Source organism: Larimichthys crocea, chromosome X, assembly GCF_000972845.2.
Source record: "Larimichthys crocea isolate SSNF chromosome X, L_crocea_2.0, whole genome shotgun sequence".
Taxonomy (NCBI): domain Eukaryota; kingdom Metazoa; phylum Chordata; class Actinopteri; family Sciaenidae; genus Larimichthys; species Larimichthys crocea.
This window is the reverse complement of record NC_040020.1, coordinates 28,236,464-28,254,485: the sequence shown is the minus strand read 5'-3', so window position 1 is coordinate 28,254,485 and position 18,022 is coordinate 28,236,464. Positions and strand designations below refer to the sequence as shown.

The 18,022-nt window shown below is 41.1% G+C and overlaps 2 protein-coding genes across 2 annotated transcripts; one reads left to right on the top strand and one right to left on the bottom strand.

Moving 5' to 3' along the window:
* Positions 1–5,472: 5,472 nt before the first annotated feature.
* LOC104926538 (protein CYR61) lies at positions 5,473–12,175 on the top strand. Its single transcript, XM_010740413.3, has 6 exons — positions 5,473–5,784; positions 6,603–6,816; positions 7,578–7,825; positions 8,721–8,856; positions 9,475–9,653; positions 10,573–12,175. The coding sequence occupies exons 1-6, from the start codon at positions 5,734–5,736 to the stop codon at positions 10,876–10,878; spliced, it is 1,134 nt and encodes a 377-aa protein (XP_010738715.2). The 5' UTR covers positions 5,473–5,733; the 3' UTR covers positions 10,879–12,175.
* A 150-nt stretch (positions 12,176–12,325) lies between these two features.
* On the bottom strand, positions 12,326–17,303 carry LOC104926536 (ATP-dependent RNA helicase DDX39A). The gene is made up of 10 exons (XM_019261669.2): positions 17,165–17,303; positions 16,250–16,457; positions 16,027–16,154; positions 15,185–15,461; positions 14,972–15,090; positions 13,789–13,920; positions 13,567–13,676; positions 13,168–13,312; positions 12,833–12,980; positions 12,326–12,412 (listed from the first exon to the last, which is right to left on the bottom strand). Exons 2-10 carry the CDS (start codon positions 16,455–16,457, stop codon positions 12,396–12,398), a joined length of 1,284 nt encoding a protein of 427 aa, XP_019117214.1. The 5' UTR covers positions 17,165–17,303; the 3' UTR covers positions 12,326–12,395.
* Between the last annotated feature and the right edge of the window lie 719 nt (positions 17,304–18,022).

Below are 18,022 nucleotides of genomic sequence, written 5' to 3'. Positions count from 1 at the left end.
CAGAAACTATTACATTTTCTAACCAGCTCTGTACATTCTCTATACCTGCTGCTATAATGAGCACAATCTGAAACACAGCTGAAAGCAATGTAGTCGAAATTCACAAATCTGTTTTTCGTGTTACACTTTATTTCAAACACACAGCCTGTATGCAGTACATATTGTATATTTTAGGCAGGTAAATGAATGGCTAATCATAGCTTAAAGGTTGCTGGGAGGCTATTCAACATTTCTTGAACATCCTGAAAAGAAAAGTTTCCAGCAGACCAGCATATGTCTCCAACCAACATTGCATGATTTGTTTTTCAGTGTATTTTCATGTAACTGGGTATTAACTACCAAGGGCTATAATCTTGACATACACTATACATCTGCCCTTACAGCAGCTTGTGTGGAGCAAGCTTCCATATTTGTGCTTTTCAAACCCAGTGCTCCCATATGGGAAATGAAGGATCTAGCAGCTGGCCAAAGGGTAATCCTCACTGCCCGTACGAACAGGGTATTTGGCTTAGAAGTCTTCAAGCAGTGCTGCTACTCTGCTTGGGAAAAGCTTTTTCCTTCCCTGTCAGTTGGCTACTGTGAGCACCAATGACTGCTAAGAGGGGGGGGCAGTCTAATCAGGAGACCACGGGTGATGGGAGACAAGAGCGTGCTCCGAATAAAACCAGGTTCAAAGCAGCCTCGCACTGCTGTCACAGTCTGGAGAAAGACAGGTGAGAGGGGGGATAGGGAGGGAGAGGCAGAAGAGAAGGTGAGTCAGAGAGGTTTAGTGAAAAGAAATGAATTGGAAAAAAAGGAAAATAGGAAATAGGGTGGGGAAAGATTGATAGAAACAGTAAATACAGGGAGAAAGAGAGGGAGATAGTGTCCCTTCAGCTCCACCACCTACTCACAGTCTGTTGGGAAGAGTTTAATTAAATATCAGTGAGGGTGGAAAAGTGAATGAGGAAAAATGAAAGCAACTAAACATTTACCACCAACAGTGGTGTGTGCAGCAGTGGTTAATCTCGTAAAATCATTCATCTGATCTATCTTGACGTTTTTGAATGTGTGCTTAACAGTAAATTTGGCTGGAGTAAAAATTTGTCGTCTTTTATTGGCATGTGGTTGCCCATCGAAGGTCTAAACTCAGGTTTCTGACACCAAATCCATGGAAAAACTGAGAAGAGGTGTGTTATCAACAAGTTTCATGGTGCTACTTTGGCCTTTTGTTAGTCTACACTGCCAATATTGACGTCATGGCACAGTAGCTTTGTGCTAAGCATGGGATCAAATCCTGTCCTGGAGGCATGTACTTTTTTTTCTATATTGTAGTGTTTGGCTCCATCTTGTGGATGTTCAAGGAAATATTACAATCATCACTGTGAGGTAAGGTAATAAAAAAGAGCAATGTTTTAAAAATTGGATCGATGTTATGACAGGGATAATGCAGTTCCACTTTGTGTCTTAAAAAAACATTGTTCAGTCTCGGGTTTCCATCTCAATCTGAACATCAGCCATCTCACTTGTATTCTTACAAACGTTATCCATAGGTTTATGCAGTTTATTTTATCCATTACTTTCCTCTGAAACTTCCACTAGGGGGAGAAATTGCTCTGAGAAAGCTGTCTTAGATTCAAGTCCAGTCTTTGCCAAGCAGAAAGCTGAATCCAGTTGTCTTATGTAACTTTATGACGCTCTCTGAGTTTGAACTGCGCAGTTCATTAACACAGGAACCAAATGCCGATGCCAGATTTAGCATGTATCCTGTTTCACATTATAATATTATATGAGCAGTGTGGAGTGTTGCGCATGCACACAAACGCAGTCTCAGTCTGAGCTTTCCCACACTTTTCTGTCTCTGTAGTCAATACACAGGCTTCTGTTCTGTAGAATAACACACACCTTTCCCCTTCCTGTCACCTTAAACACGCACATAAATGAGGGTCTCACACGTTTAAATTTTTCCACCGTGGCAGCAAAGAAACCAGTTTAATCACCCTGTCACCACCACTTGCACTCTTTCTTCCTCCCTTTTCTCACAGGACATGACTTTTCTCCACAAGTCTCAATTTCATGCTCCCATTTGGATAATTACATTGGAATTATGTTATGTAACGTGTGTTTCTTCACGTCTCTTCGTATATATTTATGTATTTTAAAGTATATGACCTTAGTATCATGTAATTTGGTTCATGTGACCTTAAAAGTGGTATGGGCTGAAATACCAGCAGTCTGTTTTTGTGTGAAATACCACACTGCCAGCCTGCCAGAACCCCACCGGGGCAGACCAGACCAAGCAGCAGGGGCACTTGCTCACTCCTCCCCTTGAAAAAACAAACGCTCTTACCATGAAACACCTGTCAACCCCTCGCCCCACCCCCACCACCCCTTTGGCCTTTGCTTTTTTCTCTCTCACACAACACCCTTAGCTACTTTTATTCACTGTTGTCTCCTCTGGACGTTTTCTGTTTTCCTACATCAGCCCTTTCTCATAAGGCTGTCTCCCTTGATGTTTTTGTGTGTCATGTTGCATCCAGTGCGTACCTCTCAGGTGACAGGCCATGTGAGAAAAACAACATTGGGCCTTCGCCCCTCTGACATCACTTTGTTTTCAAGTCGGCGTATATCACCTCAGTTCATCGTGTTACTGTTCAGAAAGGCTGGGATAACACTCAGTTAGCCTACTTCAAAGTGTAAAACTATCTGAGGTGGAAAATAAGCCAGTATGTTTACTTGGCTATAAAACAGTACTTCTTCTCTGCTAAATTTCATAGGGAAGTATTGTTTAGTTTGCTCGACTACATTTATTTGACAGCTGTAGTTACTTAGTTTAGAGTTTACATATAAAGCACATGGTCATTTTTTAAAAATATGGTGCATTGTTATAAATCAGACGACTCAACAATAAAGCATTTCAACTTTCACAAGAAAGTGACTAAGTGTCTTGAACTCGTGGCAAAACTATAGCACACTTCCTGATTAAATTAGGAGAAAATCTGTCCTGACTGTGACTCAGACCCGGTTTGAATCTCTGCTTGAAGAAAAGTTATTCACGTCTTCCATGATAGATGTGTAAAAGAATCTGTAATTGTCTGAGACAGTAAAAACAATGCAGAGAGCATAAAAATAACCATTAAACATCTCACTGCTTACATACAGTAAATGATTTCACTGTCTAGAAAAGACTGGTCTACTTCACCACACAAGATTAATTTTACATCTTTGTCCGACTTCGGATTCCCTCTCGTTCGGCATCAGTGGAGAAATTGAAAACAGAAGCAGTCCCAGGACTTTAAGAACTCCCCCAGTACCATGACCACCGGTGGATTAAAATAGATGGGCCATGACTTTGTCTCCTGGATCACACCATTAGAGCTATGACTGACAGCTTCCTGAGGTGGTTTCCTTTTTTAAATTGAGAGTCATGACTCCAGTCCACAACCTCTAATGTGTTCGTCAGTGAAACACTAGTCAGGTAGCTGCAGAACAAAGATGCTGGTTGTAAGAGACGTCTAAGTTTGATTTTTTTTAAAGATAAAATAGATTTGAAAAAGGAAGAAAATACCAGTTGAACACAGGTCAGTTTGATTTAATTCTGCCTGTGTTTGACTTTAGTTTGTAAGGCTACATGTGATTAAAAGATTAGTTTGATGAGAAGTTCAATGCCCCTCTCAAAGTTGTCCATTAAATATGAAGCTAGCTTTTAGCTTAACTAAAGACTAAGATAAGAACAGGGGGGAAAGGCTAGCCTAGGTGTGTCCAAAGGTAACATAATCTACCTTCCAGTAGCTAATTTCTTACTACTACCTACAATGATGTTATAACTCAGTTATTTAATCCGTACAAAGTGTACCATGTAAAACACTAAGTTGTGGTTTTACCTTTTTTTGGTCCAGGAGCAGTGACTATTGTGGACTATGCTGCCAACGGTAAGTTAAACGTAAGTAGCTTCATATTTACTGCACAGACGAGAGTGGTATCAAAATTTTTCTAACATGTAAAAAAAAGTAATTTCCCAAAATGTTACTTCCACCATCTTTCCACCTGGGAAAAGTTTATCTGTGTGTGTGCTGGCGGGTTAAAGAGAGGACCCCACCTTAAGGAATAACATTGATTTTGGAATCATTGCTGATTTTAAAGTACGTTGTAAGGGAAAAATGGGTTTGTCCGGATGGAAATCAGCTCGATGAATCAAATTCTGCAAACTTTCCAAAGGGCTTGTGAAGATTCATTTATGGGAGGAACAGGAAAGATGAACAGCTGGGGATGTTTACTGTATCTGTAACTCATATTCATCTGTCTCTCCCTTGTTAGTGTTCATGTTGTAGCAACTACATTAGGACATTGATGAGTTGCCAAAACGCCGTGGGCTGTTCAGTGGTACTTTCAAACCAAAGAGCATGGCGTGGTAAGGGACTGGAAACACCCAACATTTGTCTCATGTCACAATTTAAAAGGGGGATGAAAAAGAAGAGTGTCCTTTCATGAAATTCTCTGAACTTCTGAAGGGAATTACAACCTACTACAATCTTCATAGAGCATAGTACTATGCTCTATGAAGATTGTAGTAGGTAAGGAATAATATAATCAATGAGCCAACGAGTGGAAGCAAAGTATAACACAGAAAATAGTTGAATATAAATAAGTAATTCAAAGATTTCCCAGCACCTAAGACGACCACAGCCCAAATGAGAAACCATGTGATGTGTTTTTAGCTCTAAGCCAGAACTTTGCACGTATACATGGACAGTAATAGCAGGAACCTGACTTTCAAACCTCGGCCTATCACATTTCTTTCATCAAACGAGGCCTCTGTGTTAGGGCAGGTGTGGCTGAAAACCTGTGGTTGAAAGGGAAGACAGCGAAGGAGGAGGAGGCCAACCCTCATATGAGCTGCCCTTAAAATAATAATCCTGCTTCACCCTCGACTCAAACCATTCTTTCCAAGTGATCATATCCTCATCATTCCCATGTCAGCAGCATGTGGTTAGAAATAATAGTGAGAGGCAGCCAGCACACCTGAATTCAAGATGAAGCATTTGGAGAGAAAAAACAATCAAAACGTACCTTTAAAAATCCATGGAAACACATTTTCTCAGATTATGGTGGGCACACACAAAGAGGGGTGTGTTCACTGTCTGACAGCTGCTATTATGTTGCTATTTGCTTAATAAACTCCACTTTAATTTTCTGTTCTGGCACATACATAGGTCTGGAAAAACAGAGGGAATTCCTCACCCCCCTCTTTTATTATTTTTTTTTCCCAGAGGTGGAGGTCTTATTAATCTTACCATGCTGTCTGGCCCAGCTGAATATATTTACTTAGTGTTAGGAGAGTGGCAGCCACAAAGGCAGGAATGTGCCTAAGTGTGACTTGAAAGCGGCTGTTACATTTTAATTTTTAACCCATAAAATAAATACAGAGCGACCCTGCGATTTTTATGAATGGTTGCATTCATTCCAAAACACGCCCACCAATCAGCAAACTATCCCTGTGGTCACGCCCCTTTGGAATGTCTAGGTTGTTGCCTGTGCGTTGATTGGTTAGAAGTATGAAGAGGGGCGGGGTCTCCCTGGGGCTCACCAGCGGGTATAAATGTGAGTTTAGACACTTATCCCGGTAGATCAACAAGGACTACGGTCTGAAAACCGACTCAAACTCAGTGTGAAACTAATTTAGACTAACAATCGTTCAGATTGTAGCTTGAAGATATTATTTTGTTTTTATTTGTATTTTATTACAGACTAGTCATGACATTTCTGATCTACCTGACTGTACTGACAACAGCCGTCACCACACAGGTAAGATGTTTCTTTCCTGACACAAACTCTGTGTAGCTGCAAACGATAAAAAAAAAAAAAAAAAAAAAAAAAATCTGATTGTATTTAAAGATTAGGATTAGTTTAATGTGTAGTCTGTCATGGATAATGTAATCAGGCGAGTCAAAGTGTGCAAAGTGTGACTAAACTTTGACCTGCAGGGGATAAACAGCATAAACATCCCCTGGTGTAAACACAATTATTATGTACAAAAGCTTTCCGACGTGTTTCATCTTCAAAGACTTATTTTTCATATAAAACCAACATCAGAGTATGACTTTCTGTCAGTGACCTTAAAGGGTGGATCTAATACAAAGTTTGGTAAATGGAGTTTAAGTGTAGTTATCACTCCAATAAAGTTTGTTATCCTTTCTGGTAATCAGCATGTCTACTCATGTCTCTCTCTCTCTCTCTCTCTTGCTCTCTATTCTTTTTTTTCTTTCTTTTTTTTTTGAAGCACAGTGACATGTTGATTCCCATAAACTGGAACAAGTTGGCTCTAGTGCCGAGCAATGACTCAAATCATGAGACAGCAGGGGACTGGGTACAAACTCTGAGCTGTCTAGACACTCAGGGCTGACTGTCCAGCAGTGACTTGACTTACAGTGGAGCACGGTGCTTTGCCAGTGGACAAATTCACAAACCTTGGAGATCATAAGAGATCATACAGAGTACAGAAAAATATGTACCAAAGCCAACAAATATCTCTGATGTTGTTTGAGATTTCTTTTCATAGGCAAAGAAAATGTTACCCGACTCCGATCATTTGCGTCTTGACTGATGATGTGATCTCCCTCCAGGTGACTGCTAGCTGCCCAGCAGTGTGTGAGTGCCCCAAAGTGCCCCTGGTTTGCCCTCCAGGAGTTAGCACTGTGCCAGATGGATGTGGGTGCTGCAAAGTGTGCGCTGCACAGCTAAACCAAGACTGCAGCTCCATGAGGCCTTGTGACCACCACAAAGGGCTGGAGTGTAATTATGGCAACGATGTGACCATGGCCTGGGGCATCTGTCGAGGTGAGAGAGGAGGGAACAATGTATGTTGGGATGGAAGGAATTTCACTTAGAAAAGGAAGGGAAAGGATCCTAAAGGGGGTGTAGTATTAACACGCATGGAAAAAGTATATTTAAAATAAATATGGTGAATGTGCTATGAAAGTCGAAAGGTTAAAATACTTGTACAAAAGATGTCAAAGAAACTGATGTTTACTGACCCTCTTTTCTATAAAGCCAAAGCCATCAGAGCTTAGTGATTAAACAACATGCAACCTTGCACATCCGTGAACAAGACAGGAGGTATTTTAATGAGTAAGAGATATTTTATGGCAGCAACAGGGGGTTTCAAAGATAAAAATACACTGTCCATCTGCACCATGCCAGTGCTGCCCCACAAACTATGAATAGCTGGTTCTTCATGCTTTGGAGACAAGGAGTCTGACACTTCCTGTCTCCTTATTTCCACTGATCTTTCTATCTTGGTGGTCCCCTGTGTGGTTTTGAACTGAAGTCATTGTGTGTTTTGGTTAAGTCAGGAAAGACTTGGCTCAATAGGGATAATTTTTGCTGTTGAAATGAAATCATTTGTGTGTGAAGTGTTATTAACATACCCCCCTGTAAGTGGAAGCACAATCATTGGTCCCTGTAGACTTTAAAGCATGTCCTGTGGAAAGATGCATCATTGACATACCTACAACAGCCCGGTTGTTTATTTGACAACCTGACAGTACATCTCACCACAATAAATTATCATTTAATTTATAAAAAAATGTGTCTTTCAGCAAAATCAGAGGGGCGCACATGCGAATACAACGGCAGGATCTACCAGAACGGCGAGAGTTTCCGAGCGGGCTGTAAACACCAATGTACCTGCATCGATGGTGCTGTTGGCTGTGCTCCTCTGTGTAACAACAAGCTGCCACCAGCATCCCCATCATGCCCCTACCCACGGCTGGTCAGGATACCCGGACAGTGCTGTTTCAGTGTGGACTGCCATAAGGGCACCTGGCGGCTACCACCTAAGCATCAGGTTTGTTTTTGCATGGAATAATAAAGAACTCTCTTAGTAAGGGACACAATTGGCAGAAATGATATCAAATGATAATATCAAATGGTGATGGTGCAATGTATTACCTGCTGCTGGTATATATCAAATGGTGATGGTGCAATGTATTACCTGCTGCTGGTATTCTCGATATAGAAAACAAAGGTCTTTGGGATGGAAGAGTAAAATCTACACAATAAAACAAGAAAAAAAAATTAAATATATATACATATTTATAGACATTTTTAAAATTAATTTTATTTATTTTAGAAATATGCCCAATATGATGAAATCAGATTGCTTTTTTCTGACTTTAATGCAAAATAAATCAAGTTTATTATCACATAAAACAAAGAAAAGCAGACACATTTAGAAGTTCTACAGACAAGCTGGCAAGCACAAGAAGCATTGATGTCAGGAGACTCTAACTGATATGTCAGGAGACTGAGGAGAAACTTATTTTCTTTTGGATAATTCAGTTTTATTTTTGAGCAGCAAGTCATTGAACTCGTGACAGTCAAACAACAAACAAAACGAGAGCCGTCTCTGAATAAATGGTATGGAAGTTTTGTGAATAATCACAGTAAAGATTTGAAAAATCATTAGTAATCTGTTTTTTTTTTATGATAGATAAGAATTTACATGCTTACAGAGACTTACTAGAAATTGTTCAACAAGTGCTTTAAATCATGACACGATTTATGTAGGTACAGAAGAGTAACATGCTTCTCCTCTGAACATTTGACCTGAAGTAACCCTTTGATAATTAGGGTGCCACAGTCTGAATAACACTGTGGAAAAACACACAAAAGATAGACATGACCGAGGCACAAAGGAATCTTCAGCAAATGGCACTGTCTCATCTTATCTCTTATCACAGGTACCTCCACAACAACACCTGCCCACGCCTCAGCACCATCCTGTCCCAAACCAGCCTGAAAATGAGCTGACCAATGAGCTTGCAGAGGTCCGGTCAAGCGGCTGGGAGAGTGAACATGGCTACAAACACCTACCTGGTGAGAGAAACAGATACTCAGAGGGGAACTTTTATTTTTTTTTTATCAAGGTACAAGTACAAGGTACAAGGTTCATTTATTTATCATTCTACAACACAGGGTTGTACAGCAAAATACAAGTTGTGGTAAGACAGCAGATATTTCCGTATTGCTTGTCAGAAGGAAGCTGATGATCCGAAGATAGATCACAGAGAAACTGTGTTTTATTTGCACTGAGTTTGGTTGTTTGTAACTTTAAGAAATGAAATGAAATGAAAACATGCTAAAATCTGCAAAATCACGTTATATAATCCAATTTGGTGGTTCTCAGACAGAGGTTTGTTTTAACAAAAGCCAAAAAAGTTTATCTGTGACCCCCAATATAGGTGCTTGTCCATAAGTTGTGACCATTTCAATTAATGAATGATTCCTTCTCAGAGTACTGCATACAATAATTCAATTCAGTTCATGCTTCAGCATGCTTTTTTCTGCTTTTGTAGCTGCGACCCCTCAGATTTGTCTTGTGACCCCTTGAAAAAGTCCTGACCTCCAAGTTGGGAACCACTGGTCTAATTATTGTCTATTATTTTTCTTTTCCATCTGCCTTCCACCCTTCTCCATGCCTCTGATGTGCCTCAGTATGGAACTACCTGAAGGAGAAGTGTCCAGTCCAGACCACTGACTGGTCCCAGTGCTCTCGCAGCTGTGGGATGGGCGTTTCCTCTCGTATCACCAACAAGAACCCACAGTGCAAGCTTGAGAGAGAGACAAGAATCTGTACCATACGGCCATGCACCGGCCTAACAGCCCCCACCAAGGTGAAGTAGACTGAAGGAGACAGACAGATGTAGAGCATAGGCTGAATATCCATAACGTCTTATCACAGCATATCTGTCACAGAGTGAAACCAAAACGCCTTGTGATAACACTTATCAATAAGGACTTATTTCACCTGTTATCTGTCCATGTCTGAGCACGCACGGAAAACAATACCTGCTTCTTTGTTCTTTGTTCCCCACTTAAAACTAAAGAGCAGAGGCTGAAAACGTCAAATCTATGCTGCAAAGAATGAAAAATTAGATGTTCTGGCCCTGGGTAAATATGCTCTTAGTGTAAAGCCATCTTTATCCCGAGCTTAAGAACAGAGATTATCTTAGCGGTACTTTCGGGAAGCTCTGCATCCAGTGGGAACTGGGCAGTGCTGATTTACTCAGTGGTGTTTTGGTGGCAGGCAGGCGCCTTTTTAAATATAGTCCCCCACCCCCGGCATTCCTGCCAAGCAACTGTCCATAGCTAGGCCCCGTCTGTGTACTCAGAGTCCAGGGAAGTGGTGTGTCTATATTAATCCTCCATGTTGGGGACACACACTGGGAGCTCTTTTCTCTGGTCTGAGTTCAAATCTCTGGTGCCAAAAAAGATCATAGGTGTTTAAACATTTATTTAACATTGGAGTGTCCTTTCATGTTAATCTTAAAATTAATCACTAAAATCTAAAATTAATCCTTCTCTCTCTAAAAGTAACACCTCTCTCAATCCCTGGTTTAGCAAAACAGTTGAAATGTGGCCCTCCTTAATGTGAAGCTGGTGAATTTTTAGTTTTTAGTCTGCTGTTATGTAAAAGGACAGGGCAGATAAAAGTCAAAGTTTATTAGATTTTGGTGAATTTTGCTCCTGAGGCCAATTAGGAAGAACACAGACCATGACATTCATCTCTTTGCTTTTACCATCCAAACACAGAAAGGGAAGAAGTGCACGCCAGCCCAAAAAGCCCCGGAGCCCATCCGCCTGTCCTACGGAGAATGTGTGAGCGTGCGCCTCTACCGGCCCAACTACTGCGGTGTGTGTACGGATGGACGGTGCTGCACACCACGCCGCACGCGCACCGTACCACTGACCTTTGTCTGTCCAGATGGCGAGCGTTTCCAGAGGTCAGCCATGTTCATCCAGTCATGTAAATGCAGCGACGACTGCGGCCACCTCAATGAAGTGGCCCTCCCTCCACAGCACTGGATGTACGGAGATACACACAAGTTCATAGACTAATAATGAGGATTTTTTTTGTTTTAATGTACTGAGGTCAACTTTCTTGCTGAAAGAAGACATTTCAAGACAAGGGGGCATTTTTCTCATCTGGCTCCAAGTGAATGAAGACCAAAGGCACCCACCTGACTGCCAAACTGCAGGCAGGAAGGGCCGCCTCGGTTCACAACCATAAAGGCAACCCTTATTGTAATATTATTGTGTGACCAGAGTGGATTGTACACTTGCCTCATCCTGTTCAAACAGACGTGGGACCTAAATTAGAGCCCTGAAGAAGCCCTTGGACTTCCTCTATTCTGGACTGATTGCTGGTTCAGGTGTGGGGATTTTTTTTTTCTTTCTTTTTTTTTTGAGACCTTCAGATCAGCCCAGGAGGAGGGACACTTTCAAGAGCAACAAAGCACTTTGTTTAGCACTGAAACTTTCTAACTATGACAGCAGTGCACAAGGATCACTTCACCTGCAACAATAGCTGCACATACTGATGGTGGATGACTCCATATCCCATAATGCACTGTGACTACTCTGTGACAAGCAAAAGAGTAACTTTTGCAGCTTTATGTTGAAAACTTAAGTACAAAGCAAAATGTGGACTTTTTATTCAAAATATATAACATTGGCACGTTATGGACATACTTTTCTTTTTGGCATGCTGACACGATAAGCCATCTAAATGTGCATTTACACAGTGATGAATGACACTGTTCACACGCAAGTCACAGACTGTTAAATGATAAGGAACGCTATCTGGAACCGACAAGCGTTCAGCAAGGACTGGACCAATGCCAACGGATTTCTTTATTGGGCATTACATGCAGTTTAGAGAAATGTCTTACACAAACCTGTACTTGGGAACTTATTTTGGATCAGTTTTTCTGTAAATATTTCATTTCTTTCCGGATCCAAGTTTGTAATATTGTCACATTTATACACTTCTATGGATGAAGACACTACAGTGTAGCTGTCATAAGTTTGTTGGTTCATCCATGTGATAAAAGTGGCTGCTGTGCTCAAGTTTCATGCAAGGTTTTATTTCAAGTCAACTTGTAAAGTTTCAAACTTGGCAGCCAGAGTAGACAACTGTTTGGTAAAACTATGTGATGATAGTGCCCTCTGCTTGTGAGGATAATTAACTGCAGTCAAAATGCAACAAAGTTTGTATTATGATACTGCTGTGTTTAATAACAACCAACCAGGAAGTTGGTATAATGAGCCCTAGAGGCAATCACACATCCGACATATTCAAATGTTTAGAAATGTGCAAAATTAAAATCAAAACCATTAAATAAGGTATAAAAACTTTTATTTCTTCAACCCAAACAATATATCCATGGTTTTAACAAGGAAAACATTAAAACAAGCACCCTGCAAAGACAGAATAAAAAAAAAAAGCTTTATCATAAACTTGCCAACATTTATGGTGAGAGAAGACTTTAAAATAAATGGTTTGTTTTTTTTCCTCCACCAATACAGCAACACCACGAGTCACCCACAATCTTCACTGGAAAAACACTTCAGACTCATCTGGACTGTTCAACTGCAAAGAGAAAAACAAAGTTTTAAAGATGTGAGATTACAGAAAATTACAAAACTGGATGTCACAGACCACTGCATTTATGTACTAACACGCTTTTGTGTCTAAATCTTTTGAAACCAGAACCAGCCTCCTTAGTCAATGTGTACCAGGTCTTTAAACACTGCACAGGACTTCAACTTCTGGAAGCTGCTGCCAGTTTCTGTGGCTTCAAGCCCCACAGAGTTATCCAAACAGTTTAGGACTAACACATTCGATTTGAGGCCGTCTGCTTCAATGTTTCCTTACCAGTAACAAGAGGAGAGTAAAGAGATTTGAATCCACATAAATGGGGTCACCCAAAATATTCTTGTGTACATAGACGTGGTTATTGAAAGTGGGCATCATCTAATGAGACCTTCTGTGAACAACAAAAGAACTTACTGTAGGAGGAGATGTCAATCTCGTCTGGTAGCTCTGCTACGTTGACCTCAAAGCGGTCTTGGACATCATTCAGGGTCTTAGCGTCAGTCTCGTCTGACACAAAGGTGACAGCCAGGCCTTTGGTCCCAAACCTGCCAGCACGGGCCACCTGAGGCACAGAGAAGGATGTTAGGGATTAAAAACAGGCAATTCCATGTTTATTAAATATTGACAAAATACAACCTAATAAATGAAATTTAAATTTGATAAGACAGCAATCAATGTGGCATGCTCTTTGTTTTACAAAGTGAAAACAAATCTCTGACAATATAAAATGATATTATATATGGACTGACTCTGTGAAGGTATGTATCAGAATCCTCTGGCATGTCATAGTTGAAGACGATGTTGACTCGCTCGATGTCCATGCCTCGGCCAAACAGGTTGGTTGCAACCAGGATCCGCCGCTGGAAGTCTTTAAACTGCTGGTACCGGGATAACCTGGGTGGCAGAAACAGGAAGAGAAATGAGTGAGATAATATTCTTAAGTCGGGACGACTAAGCATATAAACGGCAGCTGAGCATCTGATTTTCCACACAAATCTGGTTGTTTATTCCTTGCTGCTTATTTTAGTGTTAATATTTAAAAGTAGTGACCTGACCTAAAACAAATGACAGCACAGGAAGAGTAGGAAAGCTACTGCAGGATTCAAAGTGACTGGATTCAGAAAGGGAAATAAAGTAGCGGCACCTACCGCTCCTCCTGTGCCATGCCCCTGTGGATGGCGATCGCAGGGAAATTCTGCTCCACCAGCAGCTGGGACAGAGCCACACAGCGATGCACTGACTTAACAAAGATCACCACCTAACAGGAAACAAAAGAAACAGGCTGAATATTAAGCCTTTCACAAAGTGTATGAGAATATATATAATAATGTAAGTAGCTAGTCCTGTATCAGGATCTGGGTCAGCTGTACCTGGTTGAACTCGAGCACGTCGAGCAGGTCAAAGAGCTTCCGGTTCTTCTCGCTGTCCTTCAACTTGCAGTAATACTGCTGCAAGCCATGGAGTGTCAGCTTGGTCTCGTCGTCCACAAACACCTCCATGGGCTACCGAGCAACAGAGGGGAGCAAAACATTGATTAATATAATGAGCAATGTGATGAGAACAAAAACACTTTGTCAAAGAAGTTCCCTAAGGTTACTTTTTCTGATAGGAGTCTCCATCTTCATGCAATTTTCCAAACTTGCGCCAAGCTCTGACAAATTAACTGTGCATGGTGGTTCACTGAACCTGTTCTCCTGGACTGCAGCAGAGCCAGGAGGACTGACTGTCCTGACCAAGCCAAATCTGCCGAGGAGGATCACTTTATCCCTCTGATATGGCCACTTATGACACGAGCAGCCACAAGTGGGCAAAGCTAAGAGGGACTTTGCAACAAGCCGAACGGCCTAAACCTGTCACTTGTTGTTGATTACACACAACTAGAATAACCGAGGAAATCTTAATGAATTCAATGGCTGAACATTGAATAATAGATGCAATCTATTAATCAATTAAGAGATATTCATCCATAACCTCAGTCAGCAAAGCGCTACAGACATTTTTTAACCTTTCTATGCAGGGAGACACCAAGAGCCAGTCTCCTTTTAAAAAGAAGCCATAAGACCAACCAAAGACTGAAAAGCTCAAAGTTTAAAAGCATCTCAGTGGTGGTCTCATGAGGGAGAAGTAATTGTTGCCCTTTCCCAGGATAGAATCTGCATCCTTCCAGTCACAAGCCCACTTCTCTATCTGACCGTAACTACTATTCATAGTAACACATACATAAAAGAGCACATATTAAAACCAAAGTTTATGCTAAACAGCTAGAAGACATTGCTACTTGAATTATCAGCATGTTTAACATGTCTTTGACCAATCAGACAAAAGCATCAATATTTATGTTGGAGAAAGACTATTAATGAAAAGTGCATCACTGGGATGTGACTATTTACTTAAAGATTTCATTTTTATGGGATTAAATTCAGGTTGTAAAAGACAATCTCAGCTTGCAGCTCCTTTCATCTCTGCTCTATAAACACACCAAACTAGAGGACATGTTGCTGAATGAAACGCAGCAGGATTATTTTGAAAGATCAGTGAATCTTGATAACTCACATCTTGCATGAACTTCCTGCAGACAGGGCGGATCTCCTTGCTTAGCGTGGCACTGAACATCATAACCTGCTTCTCATGTGGTGTCAGCCTGAAGATTTCCTGGACGTCACGCCTCATATCTGTCAGATAAAACAAGAAGCTAGTCATTTCTTGAGGGATGACACAGTGAAATATATCTTTCATATTATAAAAAAAAGGGCGAATGCTACTCACCCAGCTGCTCCAGCATCTTATCACATTCGTCGAGCACAAAGTGTTTAATGTTCTTCAAGCTGAGGGATTTGCCGTGGATGAGGGCCAGAGTACGTCCTGGAGTTCCTACAACGATGTGGGGGCAGTTCTTCTTCAGGACTTCCTCGTCCTTTTTGATGGCCAGGCCACCGAAGAATACCGACACCTTGACAGTGGGCATGTACTTGGAGAAGCGCTCGTACTCTTTGCTGATCTGGAAAGCCAACTCTCGTGTGTGGCACATTACGAGAACAGAGACCTGGCATACAAAGAGGACATCACGGTTTAATAATTCTTCGTAGTGGATTTTGAGCTTAGGTAATGCTGGCTAACTTGTTCTCAGGACCTTGTGGACTTTCAACTAATATTTCAGAAGTATTTCAGTGCCAGAGTATTGGATTACTCTTTTACTATAAATACTAAAGTGTCATGCATACTCCATATCAACAAGCTTCTTAATGACACTTAGACTCTGTTATTGTAAGACAGGCCTGTCCGGAGCGTTCTCCACACAATGATGCAGACAAAGAACTTGGCAATGACTTCAGCTGCTGTTTCTGTTTAACCAGGTGAATAGGCCATTCCTTTCCAGTACACACCTTAGTAAGCTACATGTCTTCAAACCCAGAAGAAGAAATGCATGCTCATGCGCTCTCTTTGACAAGATTCAAAATGTAAAATTAAAATCAGGTGTCTTGAAGCACAGAATGGACATCCGGCATCTTATGGGGAAGACTCCCCTAACTGTAGAGTTGTAAAAATATAGGAGACAATTTTGTACTCTTTAGTGTCAAGGACAAGCAAAAACATAATGACAGACTTACCTGACCATCCACAGGTTCAATCTGCTGGAGAGTGGCCAGAACAAACACTGCTGTCTTTCCCATACCAGACTTGGCCTGGCAGAGGATGTCCATGCCCAGGATAGCTTGGGGAATACACTCATGTTGTACTAAAAAAACAAAAACAAAAAGCAATTATGAGTGAATGAAATTTTCCAGAAGAGACAACAGGACTTCATGTGGAGTTGTAGGACAAACTATGAACCTTCTGAGGGATGCTCAAAACCGCAGTCAACAATGGCGCGGAGCAGCTCTGGTTTGAGGAGAAAGTCTCTGAAGCCGGAGCTGTGGATTGACACGTAGGACCCCTTCACCTCCTTCTTGTTCGCTGGGGTCCCACTCTCAGGGGCTCCTTGGGGCTCCTCGTCCTCCTCATAGTCCAGAAGTTCATTGTCAACGTCGGTCTCAGCCATCTGTATGAATAGGAAGTTTTTTTTTTTTTTAATTCTCACAACTTTTCAAGCTCGTATTAGAGATGAAGGCCACGTGATATTATAATTATTAGATTATCACTGATTCCTAATTGATATCAGCTGTATGCTACAATGAAACCAAACACAGCCAGCTGGGATCAGCCACGCTCGCAGTCAGGTTCAATGATTAGCATGGTTAGCAGGCCGCAGCCTGTGAATGGCAGAAAAATAAATAACCCCAACATGAAAGCTCACATTAGCCAGCCTGTACGGTCTTGTACGACGGACGTGGTAAATGGGGTGAGCTGTAACAAATAATCGCCGGCCGCTGTGACCCGGCAGAGACAACCCACGCGTAAACAATAGACTCATTCAAACCGGCTAGTTAGCAGCTAGCGGCTAAGCGTTGATGGAGGCATGCACATTACTTTAAAGAAACATCACAGCTGGGTTGCTAACCTCTTTAACATCGTGCGGCTTTGTTTATAACCGTGAGAAAGACAAACACACTCACTGAGACTGAAACAAATGAAGCTACTCGTCTTAACTCGAAGCGGAGCTAACAGCTAACGTCGCTGCGTGTAGCATGTCAGCTACAAAAGCAAATCTCAGAGCCGCGCGCGTCATCACACGTCTTCATTCATAACAACAAAATATGTCTGCGTGCTGATTAGTTTGGTGTGAAAAGTGAGAACGCAATATTTCACCTTTCTGTGATATTTTATGTCCCGCCGATGTCAATGTGCGTGCTGCTGCTGCTTCTTCTTCTTCTTCGGATATTTTGCAGTAGGGCGTGCGGCACACTGCTGCCCCCTACAGGTCATTTGTAGAACTCCGTTCTTCTTCTTCTTCTTCCACCGAAGAAACTTTAAGATGCACACTTCCACCTACTGTACAAGAGTATTTAACATAATGGAAGCTAATCCTTATTATTTTGCTTTTTGTTTTATTACCCAACAATATTGTGTCAAATAAAAAGTGGTGACCTGACTCTGCAATGCAATTATTTTCTTCTACTGCTTATTGCTTTACAGCAAGGATGTCCAAAGTGCGGTCCGCGGTCAGATTTCATTCTCCTGTTGACATAATGAAGCATTTGAATGCACTAAACCTTTAAGGACATAAGTTATATATGTAGATGTGACAAAAATATTACTTTCTGACTGATCTTGTTAAAGACAGAGCAATAGTGATACTTTTTAATTCCAAATGTTAAACAGACTTGGCATTACTCATAATAAGCATGTTTAGAATGAACATCTTAAGATTTGTAACTTCATGCAAGTTTAACGTAATCTGTACAATTTATTCTTTGTTATCTGACTCCAGATGTGAAAGAAAGGAAGAACTGGTTTTTAGATTTGTTCACACCCGATTGGCTTAGATTTGGTTACATTGTACACTACAAAGATAAGTATGATAATGAAAACAGAATTGTTACAGAACAGTGCATTTGTATGTACCTTTATTGGTCATTTTTAAAATGTTAGTATGGCTTTTTCACATTGTCAAATCTCGTCCTCTCAAAAAGTTTGGACACCGCTGCTTTACAGTCATGTAGACCA